At 38.3% G+C, this 12,027-nt stretch overlaps 1 protein-coding gene across 2 annotated transcripts in view; it reads right to left on the bottom strand.

Moving 5' to 3' along the window:
- The window catches only part of mxd4 (MAX dimerization protein 4), a 31,044-nt gene that overhangs the window by 12,420 nt on the left and 6,597 nt on the right, over positions 1-12,027 (bottom strand). For both annotated transcript variants that reach the window (XM_038304729.1, XM_038304731.1), the window contains exon 3: positions 11,379-11,408. In XM_038304729.1, the coding sequence (XP_038160657.1) occupies positions 11,379-11,408 (30 nt within the window). The remainder of the gene's footprint in view (positions 1-11,378; positions 11,409-12,027) is intronic.

Raw genomic sequence — 12,027 nt, 5'->3', positions numbered from 1 at the left:
GCAAAAGTGAAAAATTATATCAGAAGTCCTGCCTTTAAAAATTCAGAATTTCAGGCTTTTAAAATACCTATATTTTTTTCCACAATAAAAAAAAAAAAATACAAAATATGATTTTTTTTCCTTTCATTTATTGATTTATTAAAGGAATTGGTAATTAATTCAATTATTGTTGTTATGTATCATATAAATTACACGAGCTGCTTCTTTTATTGTGTTTTTTGTAGTTCAGGGTCTGTTGTTTTTTGTTCTTTTTTATATCAAGCAAAGGCCATCTGCTTTAAATATATCTGCTTCTGCAACTGCTCAATTTTGCATTACATAATGCAATCTTACATTTTAATTCAGTTCAATTTCTTATGCTGCTTAGTGTGAGGGATTGTATTTGAGTCAATGAGTCGATGCAATCAACTGGTTTTCCTTAGAAAACTTTTAATCAATTTGACTGTATGATCTGGTTGAATTTGTAAAGTGCCTTGAGATGACTTGTGTTGTGAATTGGCGCTATATAAATAAACTGAATGGAATTGAATTAGTTCATCAGTCAACCAACAATATTCTTTATTTAGCTTGGTTATTTTAACTGGGAGTGCATTGAAAATGTATCTTTTTAAAATGTCTTAGATTTACCCATTAAAGCTAGGCATAATACCCTTCAAAATAAAATAGAAACTCTATGTAGGTAGTGTAGTGTGTGGCCATGTGTGAATGCTTGCTCGCCGGGAAAAATCGAAACAAGCTGAAGCGAATGCAGCTGCAGGAGACGGTTTTGAGTTCCCCATGCTATTCGCCAAGTCTCTCCCCTTAAAAAGCCTCTGTTACTTAACTCCACATTCCAGCATATGCTGCATGCTCTGCTGACCTGAATCTGAGGCTGCCTGGTTGACACACATACTGTAGCAGCCACATCCCAGGCTGCCTCTCATTCCAATCGTTCTGGTGTACTCGAGAATGAGCTCCTTCCTTTTCAGGTGCACCTGGTTTCAGCCAAACTCAACGATTTAGGCAGCAAACCTTTATCTCTGTACTGGCGGTTTTATTCTTATCCTTTTTAAATGAACAATCGAACTCTTGCTTTCTTTACATAGAGTCTAAACGTTGTGCTTTATGGAGGAAAGTGTCTCAGAGCTCCTTTATTAGAAACTGCAGGCATCACCATCTGGGAGCCTTTAGCACCAGTGAGCCTAACTGTACAGACACTGATACGACATCCAGCATGACTTCTCTTCTGCATCAGATGTTTTCAGCTAATGATTGAAGGTTTTGCAGGAGGACAACTTGTAACACTTGCAAAAAAACATTGAAAAAAAAAAACACATAGTGAACATTCTTGGCTAAATGTAGGCCTGCAACACTCACAATCGCATATTCTAGGTGTGTCCGTGTGTGTGTCTACGTCAAGAAAAAAAAAGTGCTATAAATTCAAAAGAAACTGAAATTCCTTAGCGCTTGGGATACATTTTACAGGTTTCAAATTTGACCCTTTGTCCCGAGTTCTCTCACTTTACTTATGCCTATAGCTAAACCACTTGGCCATTGTGCAACAGTTTATTTCTCTGAGTACGTTAGTCTTTTTACAGCTCAAGGTGTAAAAAACACATAACATCTGATCATTTGAAAATGATCAGTTTGAAAACTTTTGACATGAACCATTGCAGCCAATAATCTGACTTTTTAGAAGTATAAATCAATTAGAGGCATGTCCCATTTCATTACAAGAGACTACTTTTCATTATTCTGCTTCATTCCAGCTCTGGCTAATAATTCTACAGTATTTATTAGTTTGGCCACTAACTTTATGCTCTTGCTACTTTTTTTGTCATCTGGTCTGGCTGTGACACCAACCTGAGGAGAAACACCAAATGGGCTGCTTCATAAACACCTTCGATTAAGGATGATAGACTTGTGCCTGTTTTCTGGTGCTTAGTCCTGTTTCTCTCTTACACATAGCTATGAGCCCAGCTTTTACTGTAACTAACTACATGTGCTTCCTTCCATCCCCTTGATAGGAAAACAGGCTCAGAACTCAAACTCAGTCTGGTTCTGCAGGAGGTTTTTTCCCTGTTAAAGGGGATTTTTTTTTTTTTGACTCCCTGTTGTCGCTGCATGCTCTGTTTGAGGAACTGCTGTATGGAGGACCAACTCTGCCATATTTAAAAATAAATACAGAAATAAATAAATGCTCAATAAATGTATAAGCATACAATTAATTGCCAACAAAAATACAATAAACAAATAAATGTAAGTAGAAATTAAATTATAAAGTGAGACATAAATGTATATAACTCTTAATTAGCTTCTTTATTTATTTGCCTTTGTAATATTTGCCTTATTTATTTTTCTGTCCTTTATAATCTTCAACTTTATTTTTTAATTACTTATATTTTTAAGTATTTATTTATGTGCATGTTATAATATTTTTGTCTGTTTTATTCTTCCTTTGTATTTTTTTACCTTAGTTATTTCTTCGCAGCTGTTTATTTCTCTCTGCCCTTTTTACATTTCTCTATGCATTTCTGTCTCATTATGCAAATGAGGAGGGGGTGTGTCCTAGAGAGTCAACTTCTGCTCATTGGTTGGCTTGGCGGTCCATCTTCTTAACTCACAGAGCTCAGAGTACTAAGTTAAATGTTCTCTTTTCTGTTGCTGTTGTTCAATAAAAGTACGTTTTAAGATCATTTGAGGCGAGAACCTTATACTTTTAAGCATCACCATATGGCCCATTCACAGATTTAATGCGTAAATTAAAAGAAAATGTGACGAACTTGAGAGGACCGTGGCAACCAGCGGAGCTCCGAAGCTGACGGCAGCCAGGTCCGACCACAGCCCATCTGCAGCGGCCCTCTCTCGGAATAGCCGTGTGTGAAGCGTGTTGGTTAGCATTTTACTACATCGGTCGAATCTACAGGAGGAGAGTCTGATGTCGAGTCTGAAGTCATTAGAACTTGAGTAGGGACTTTGCCAAACTTTGCCAAATACAACAAAAAATCGCCATCATAGCCTGGCTATAGACCTGGCTGCCGTCAGCTTCGGAGCTCCGCTGGTTGCCACGGTCCTCTCAAGTTCGTCACATTTTCTTTTAAATTATGCATTAAATCTGTGAATGGGGCATATGGTGATGATTAAATGTATAAGGTTCTCGCCTCAAATGATCTTAAAACATACTTTAATTGAACAACAGCAACAGAAAAGAGAGCATTTAACTTAGTACTCTGAGCTCTGTGAGTTAAGAAGATGGACCGCCAAGCCAACCAATGAGCAGAAGTTGACTCTCTAGGACACACCCCCTCCTCATTTGCATAATGAGACAGAAATGCATAGAGAAATGTAAAAAGGGCAGAGAGAAATAAACAGCGGCGAAGAAATAACTAAGGTAAAAAAATACAAAGGAAGAATAAAACAGACAAAAATATTATAACATGCACATAAATAAATACTTAAAAATATAAGTAATTAAAAAATAAAGTTGAAGATTATAAAGGACAAAAAAATAAATAAGGTAAATATAACAAAGGCAAATAAATAAAGAAGCTAATTAAGAGTTATATACATTTATGTCTCACTTTATAATTTAATTTCTACTGACATTTATTTGTTTATTGTATTTATGTGGGCAATTAATTGTATGCTTATATATTTATTGAGCATTTATTTATTTCTGTATTTATTTTTAAATATGCCAGAGTTGGTCCTCCATACTGCTGTAGAGTCATCGACACGATGCCAGCAATGCAAGCAATGCAAATTTCTACTGTCGCCACATGCTCATCCAGGAGGCGTGAATCCTGCAAATTCAATGAGTCAATGCAATCAGCTGGTTTTCCTTAGATACAAAACGTTTAACCAAACTGACAATATGATCTGATTGAATTGTTTTAGGGAAGTGTCTTGAATTGACGAGTTGTGAACTGGCGCAATATAAATACAATGAATTTAATTGACTAAGCTAAAAAAAAAAAAAACATTTACAGCAATCAAAGCATGGTCTGCACAAACCTCCCTGCTGCAGTGGGGTCTGGTGTTAAAAATATAGAATAAAAAGAGCAAAACCATATAAGTACTAAATATGAGAGGGGAAATATCATAAAAAATACATAAATATTTGCTAATTTATCCCAAAATTTCAATTCCAACACACGCAGGATTGTTTTTTTTTTCCCTAAACAGAACTCAAACTTTACACCTTCAGCATCAGTACTACCAAAAAAAGCTGAAAGCATCATAATGTGCTACAGGTAGCTGAAGCCAGACATACACTGTGCGATTTTTTGCAATCGTTGCATGCAGTTACAGCTCACACTGTACGACGAAACTGCAGGGTTTCGTCATACAGTGCATGACTCAGACTCCTCTATCCAGAAGCCAAACCAATGGCAATTTGTGCAATTTTTGTGCTGAAAGCCCTAAAAAGAAAAGGCAACAACGTATTTGGACAAAGACATGGCTGAGCAAACGTGGCTACTACGGTCTGTCAATTTTACAGAAATAACCTCATCTCACCCCCACCATGCTTCTGTGTTTTCATCTGAGAGGAAGAAGAAGGATCCTTGTTTGCTCATGGCACTGAGCGATTTGCTCATGGCGGTCGACTAAAAATCAAACATCGAGATTCCTGATTTGGAGATGTTTGCGAGGTGTTCGTTACCCCCTGTACATTACAAGACACACCATCAGGCTGAAAGTCGGGCCGATCGAAAAATTCTCGCACGACTGAAAAGTTGGCCGGTAAAGGGGGAAAAAAATGGCACAGTGTACACCCAGAATAAGACTGAGCTAGTTTCAATTTAGCTTGGCTAAAACTCCATCGCTTAAAGCATTGTAAACAGCATCTATTTAATCAGCTCAAGAGTTTATGACGAATCATGCTGGCTAATATATTGACTCCTTCTCGGATACAAACAGCAGAGCATTTAATGTTTGACCAAAAATGCTCTTTATGTAATCAATGTCACATATTCTTCTTTTTGTGTGCTTTGGCTCCGATCCAGAGAAGTGTAAGGACAGCATTCAGTCTTGCCTCTTAAGCTCTAAGTGTTCTAATGAATGTGACTGTGTCCATGATCATCATCGGTTATATTAGCAGCTTATGCAAGCTCCAGGACTCCAGGTCGCCACGCACGGGGCAATTTTAACTGACGCTGTGGCAGTTGAGGAAGTAAATTACACATGCAATCATGTGAGTGTGCACACGTCACATTTAAACAAACCTGGAAGGAGTACATCAACCGTTCTAGCTGTTTTTGTTGCAACGTTGAAACCCCTAGTTAACAAAGCATAACACTGTATTTAAAAAAACTCTGGACCTCATGATCTAAGATAAAGACGTGCCTTCAAAGCAATTCGTTTGCACAAATCTAAACAGGCAAAACTACGTTTTAGTGGTTCTTTGAATAAAGAGCGATCAAGGCCTTTCGTGAGAGGCAAGCTTTCCAATTCCGTTTTCCTGCCGCCTGGTTCTGCTGACTCAAAGACTTTCAGTAAGCAGGAATGGAGAGGTAGAATTAGGAGGTGGAGAGGGAAAGGAAAATCAAGATAACAGAAAAAACAGATGTGGTCCCTTGAGTGAAGAGGGAGAAAGCGAGGGGGTGAAGAAAGAAGGAGGGGTGGATGGGGTTCCCTCCCTCGTCAAAACAGAGGCATAACTCAAACAGCTCGACAGGGAGCTGACTGCCATGAAGACGCACAGATGAGGGAGGGGGAAAAAAAGCAAGAAAAAAAAAGGAAAAGGAGTCATTCATCTCAGAGAGGAGTAAATTTAATTAGCGAGAAGATTAGGTTAACAAATGGCCTGCTTGCTCATGAAGCGTGTGAATTTAAAGCTGCATTTAATAGATGCATCCAGAAGCAGAAAGAGATACAGGTCGGGAAAAATATACCTGTGATCACAATGATGTCAGGAGCCAGAGTTCCTGGCAGAAGTGAACAGTGCAGATCAAAATAGGAGAGAAAATCCCTCCCTCGTTTTAAGAGAAGCGTGGTTGACATGCTCGGCATTACAATACCAACTTCAGAGTTCCTCTAAACAGGTGACATGTGGGAAAAGGGAAGGTTGCACAATTCTTCTGCGTTGCTCGAAAGGGAAACTTGTGGCCTGAAAAGCCCGTCATAGACATCATCGACAGCGGCTGAAGTTAAGAAAGGGGAAGGAAGCAATGCCAGAGGATAAGAACCACACAGGACCAATTGGTTACACGATAAACTCGAGCCGACGCTGTAAAGCTCCATAAAAACAAGCGGGGCCGTGACAGAGGCCATCGAAACTGAGCTGTCATGTTTAAAGTCGGGCTGCTGCAGATAAGCAGGCTGTCAGAGACAGATGACCCGGTGGGACCCGAGCACCCACCCAGCAGACGTCTCCGTCTGATAATGGGACACAAATATATGCAGGGTGCCTCCAGAGTGCCTGCCAACTCAGCAGCGGCAGACACCCACAAGCAGAAGATCAAAGTGTAGTAGCCAGCAAAACCACTGCCTGAGTAAAATGCATACTGAAGACTTTTATTTACTTTAAACTGCTGCCATGAAATATACAAGTATGACACATATTAACATCCGAATGTAGCGTGACTATAAGCTTCTGTTTTTCTGTGAGAAGTTATTTGTTTATCCCTGCAGCTCCTACTGTTATACATGCAGATCACTAGCAGACACTTTGATCAAGGCTTTATAAAGATGACCTCAGTAATGACAATGTTAAAAGTATTTCATATTTTGATTTAAAGTGATCTAATGATTTCACCAATCATTTATCTTTTGATGAGACTCTGTCTCAGCAAAATATGACTGAATAGATTATCTGTGGAGAGAGCTAAAAATGAGGGTGGAAGCCTTCTGAACAAGTGAACCATGCTTTTCTAACTTCAATAGTCCTCTAACATTAACAGGAGAGAGCCGCCTGTCTTATTTCCTATTAGAAACAAACCTTTTTTTTAGGGTTCTCCCTTTTGGGACTTTCTTTTAGTTTTCAGTAATTCTATTTAGCTGATCTTTGGTTTATTTTCCATTTTATGTTACATTTAAGCAGTCTTAAGTTAATCTCTGTCTCCCTTCCCCTAGCGCCCTTCTAGTCTTCCATCCACACCTGCTCCATATCAGTTGATGACCCCAGTCTTTGTTCTGTCTCCCTCTGCAGTTCTTCAATGCTGGTTTCTTGCTGTAACTTGGCCCCCATGTGCGTTTTCCCCTGTTGTCTCCTGGTTTTTGGCTCTTGGATTTTGTTTCTGTTGCCTTTTTTTGATTAAACCTACAAGAACTCATCTCTGCATTTGGGTCCTCAACCAACCTCCACCCTCATGTTGATACTTTTGTTGAATTAAAATACATCTCATGTTATGGGAATTACTAATATGGGGTCGAGTGTATTTTATTGGAACAATTTTTAAAGAATAGGGAGAAGTTATATGATGGAGCCTGAATTTTGCTTTGAAAGTGACAAAAAGGCAAAACATTTCTTGTTTTAAATCGGGTATAATTAAGGTCTGGTAGCAGGTCAAACCAGACCTTGCCCATAATGTACGCCTTCCACGTCTGAACTGGACATTTATTTGTCACCTTGTCAGCCACGTGAACATAAAGCGGCTAAAGGAACGGCTCTGTGCTCATGGAGGGTGAACTTAAACATCCCAGCCTGTGGCCAGACAAAGACACTGAGTCAGGGCTCAAACAGCAGCCCCTCCCTGTAGATATGTCTAATGGCGTGATGGAAGAAATAAAGGTGGTGACGACGAAACTGGGATTGCTGGGGATTTAACAGGTCTGCATCTCTAAAAGTATGTTAAAGATGTTTCCAACTGGTTCAACAGGACTCCTGGAGGACTTTTGGTTTCAAAATGAATCATCAGCAGGACAAGCAACTTTCAGACAAATTCAGTTCAGTAAACGGTTAATATGTGGGCGAAAATATTCTAAAAGATCGTAAAATATAAAGGACATAAGCAAAAAAATCTGGAAAACTGCCATCAGTTAACCACAAAAGCCTTGGTACTAAAAAGCTCTGGTTACTCGTTTATGTTTCAGCGTCATGCAAATAAATTTGTTTAAATATTGCGGCAGTTTGTTTGAGGACACATCTAGATTATCCCGAATACAGCAGAGGATAAGAGACACTTTTCCCAATTAAACTCAAATTCCCAAATGATGATGGTTTAAATGTTGAACTGCATAAAAAGTAACCCTTCTAAAACATCAACAGGCAGCTCCGATTGCTTTTATCTAAACTACCAAAACATGTATTTAATAGAATTTTGATGTCATGCAATGATGCTGAAATAAAATAAAACTAGACTTATAATAGTTCTCACAAAAATATGATTTAAAAACAAATAAAATACAGATTTTTATTGTTATTAGCTTGAAGTATTACATAGTTCTACCATAAAAGGCTGGATTACCCTTATAAAACTGCCACAGGTGATTTGACAAAATAAAAAAGATATATTATTTCTTCTTTCAAATAATGAGGCATGATTTAGGTTCCTTAAGTAACAAAATTACTACTAAAAAAATTTTGAAAATGAGGCAGTTAGATGTTGCTGGAGTAGATAAATTGAAAAAAGAAAAGTTATAACTGCATCTAGCTGGAAACGTTCGGGGGTAGCAAAGTGGGAGATTATATGATACAATGGCTTGCCGGCACTAGTCTCCCACTAACACAGCTGTATCAGTGGAGGCCAAACATTTTTTTTAAATAACTGAAAAAATCCTGTTTACCTTTATTTCCGACTTTTCCAGCGTGTTTTACAGTCTGGAAAGTTTCAATTAGTTTTAATAATATTCTATATTTTGGCTTCGAACACAATGCATTTGGACTTCATCATCTAGATGACAGGGAGAGTGTTTAAAGCAAAAACATATAGCATACTTTTACTGCAAAGAAAAAAAACAAAACTTATCCCTATGACTCCCAGAATAACATAGGTAACATGTTATTACAGGTACAATGATGTCAGTATTATTGTTTATTATAAATTGAAAAATATAGAATTAAATCATTTTAACTCCATAAATAGCTTTTAAGTAATAATGTTCTTAGAACAGAATATTTTATAGGGTTTTAACAATACATTAATACAAAATGAAAACATTGCATCCACACGACTTCTAACTCTTACAGGCAACCGCCTTTTTCTCATCATAAAAGTATAATCCTTATATAGGGCAGTGAATTTCAAAATAAAGGCCTTTAGGATATGCCTTTATCTATATGCCTTTATTTTAAAATCCACTGCACTAGAGTAGGATGATACTTTTATGATTAGGAAAAGGCTGAAAAAGCTTAGGAATAAAATAATTCTACCATATTAGATTTTTTTTTAAAAGGGATATAATATGGCCTAATATCAATCACAGACTTATGAGAAATCGTACTCACACAGACTTTGTGATATCGACAGTTATTGTATCGTCATCTAAATAAATCAATATAACATTAATTCACAAAAAAACTGGTGATTTGTTCCACTAATGTTTCATCCATTAAACTTTTGCTTCAGGAATTTTTTCCAAACAGTAAAAAATGTTCATTTAAATCTTAGAAGTAAAAGAAACGCGTCCCAGTGGCGAGCAGGAGAGCGCTGAACTACTCCAAGCTGAATGTCTATAAAATATGCCCCGTCACATCGGCATTCGCCAGAATTTCCAAACAAACCCAGCTGTAACAGGTAGAGGGTTTAATGCAAGACGTTTACCGACACAAGGTCCTGACGTGTACTTTGGACCTTGTAATTTGAGGGCACATGCTCAGACAAGGATTTGAGTCACGGTGTTGCAAATAATAAAAATGACATCCATCAGAAGGTGGGCCCTGTCATTACAAAGAAAATAATAATAATAATAACAGACTGAGAATTTCCACAGAAACGGCCACAAAAAGAAAAACAGAAGGTGACATATTAACAGGCCATTATATATCATATATATTTATCACAACGTTGGTAAACATAATAGAAGTCAGGTGTTTCAGTCCACATTTTATAAAAGAAAAAAACCCCACTTATGATAAGGGAAGTGTGTAAACTGGTGATGGAAGACTTTACTGGTACGTGTTTGTCAGTTTGACTGGTCATTAGTAATAACCAGCCACACCCGTCATTGGACATGAGGAAACTTCTGTGTCTCAACCCCTGCAGAGAAATCATCCAGGGTCTACGTCTCTGCCTCGCACGTCAGGGAGGAATATGTCCCTACTTGTTTCACTTCATAGCACACACACACACACACACACACACACAATTACTCACTCCCAGACATGTGACTGGCAAACCCCGAGCCCTGACAGTGTGTGTCAGCATTAAAGACACCACTGCTCACATGCTGCCCGTCACATCACCTGGTTTTCTAAAGCCACAAGAAAAGGCCAGCTGCATTTAGGGGAAACCAAAGAACCCGAAGAATTTGCACCTTGTTATCATGCTTTGCAAAAAGTAATCAAACCCGTTAAACTTCTGTTGACAGGACTACTAAGAATATTGACTCCACAAATCTGGTCTTAATGGAAGAGTGAAAGAAGAAAGCCATCGATGAAAGAAAAAGGGATCTGAGGGACACAACAAACATGGCAAACAAGCAGGACGTTCACAATCCCTCCAATCTAACAGAGCTTCCCCTCTGTGGAAGCAAAAGCCTCATTCTCTACTTGTGTAAATCTTGTATAAAAAGGTGAATTTTCCATTCCACCATGTTATTATACAATAATGTCACTTAAATCTCCCTCAAAAAATGTGTACATTTGTTCCATGAAAAATACATATGAATATTTTTATGAAGCAGTGCTTAACACGGGGGGGTTGGGGGGGAGAAAACAAAACAGCTTTTGTTTTAGCTTAATTCCTGGTGAGATGGAAGTCAAAACAGAGCGAAAACAGACATCTGTGCTTCCCGTGCCCACACCATGAGTCGTGAGAGTTGCTCCCAAAAATAAGTAAAAGGAAAACAATTTTGTGCTTTGAGAGCGGTGCATGCTGGGAAAAAAAGCTGGATCAGAGAGTGTGCGTGCCATCTGTGGACTTCTGAGTCTGGAGAAATGACAAAAAAGGCTCCAGATTCTCCCTGCTTCCATTCACAGCGATATTCTGGGCAGGATTATCATGTTTCTGACAGGATTCCCCAGTATGCCGGCAGATTTCTGCTATGAAATGGAAACAGATCTGATGCACTCTGAGCTTCTCTTTGAAATCATCTCATTATCAGATCTCAGACACCAGAAATTAATTATCTAAATCTCTCTCTCTCTCTCTTTGAAGATGACCATACATACTTTTTTTGCCTGAGAGGAATAAATCTGCCATCTATTTGCAGCCTGGGAGGTTCTCAGAAAAACAACCAGCAATCAAACAGACATTAGAACAACAGAGAGGACTGCAGGGTGTCCGATGACAGCTTACCTGTGTTTCTCCAGCTCGTTGTGTGACGATCTGGAAAAAGAAAAGACGAAAGTCAAAAACCAATAATCATATAACCCCTAAAATATCAGGCAACATCATAAAAAGCATTTTTTTTTTTTGAATGTGCAACAGATTTAGCAAGTTTAGAGGAACACACCAAGAAAAGGAAAACATACAGAGATTAGAGACAAAAAAAGGCTTTAAAAGTGAAAAAATCTGAGTATACTGACAAAAAAGGAGCAGAAACGGACGCTGACCTCTCGCTAGGTTAATTTTCCAAAGCTCCTGAACTTTTCCGCCTTAACTGACTCATCAGATCTTCATATAACTCTTATACTACATATACTATATTCCATTAATGCAGGAAAAGCAGTAAAGAGTCAACAAGATCATATGTAGAGGTCACAGATCGATCAAGCTCTGAACTCCTTAAGCTTGGAGACGATCGTAGGGGCGGAAAGGTTAAAAGGTTAATAAGCAGTTTGTATTACACAAATCCTCCAGGAACGTTTTGTACAGATGGAGGAAACCCAACACCACTGTTAACCTGTCAGGGAGGGGTCAGCCAACTAAGATAACCCCCAGTGAAAGGTGTGTAAAAAGCTGTTATGCTAAGGTTCTTCAAAAAGGAACTCAGGTTAGCCACTAA

Source organism: Cyprinodon tularosa, unplaced genomic scaffold, assembly GCF_016077235.1.
Source record: "Cyprinodon tularosa strain WSP-4 unplaced genomic scaffold, ASM1607723v1 ctg540, whole genome shotgun sequence".
In the NCBI taxonomy this organism is placed as follows: domain Eukaryota; kingdom Metazoa; phylum Chordata; class Actinopteri; order Cyprinodontiformes; family Cyprinodontidae; genus Cyprinodon; species Cyprinodon tularosa.
Note: the sequence above shows the minus strand (reverse complement) of the source record. Positions and strands in the feature narration are given on the sequence as shown.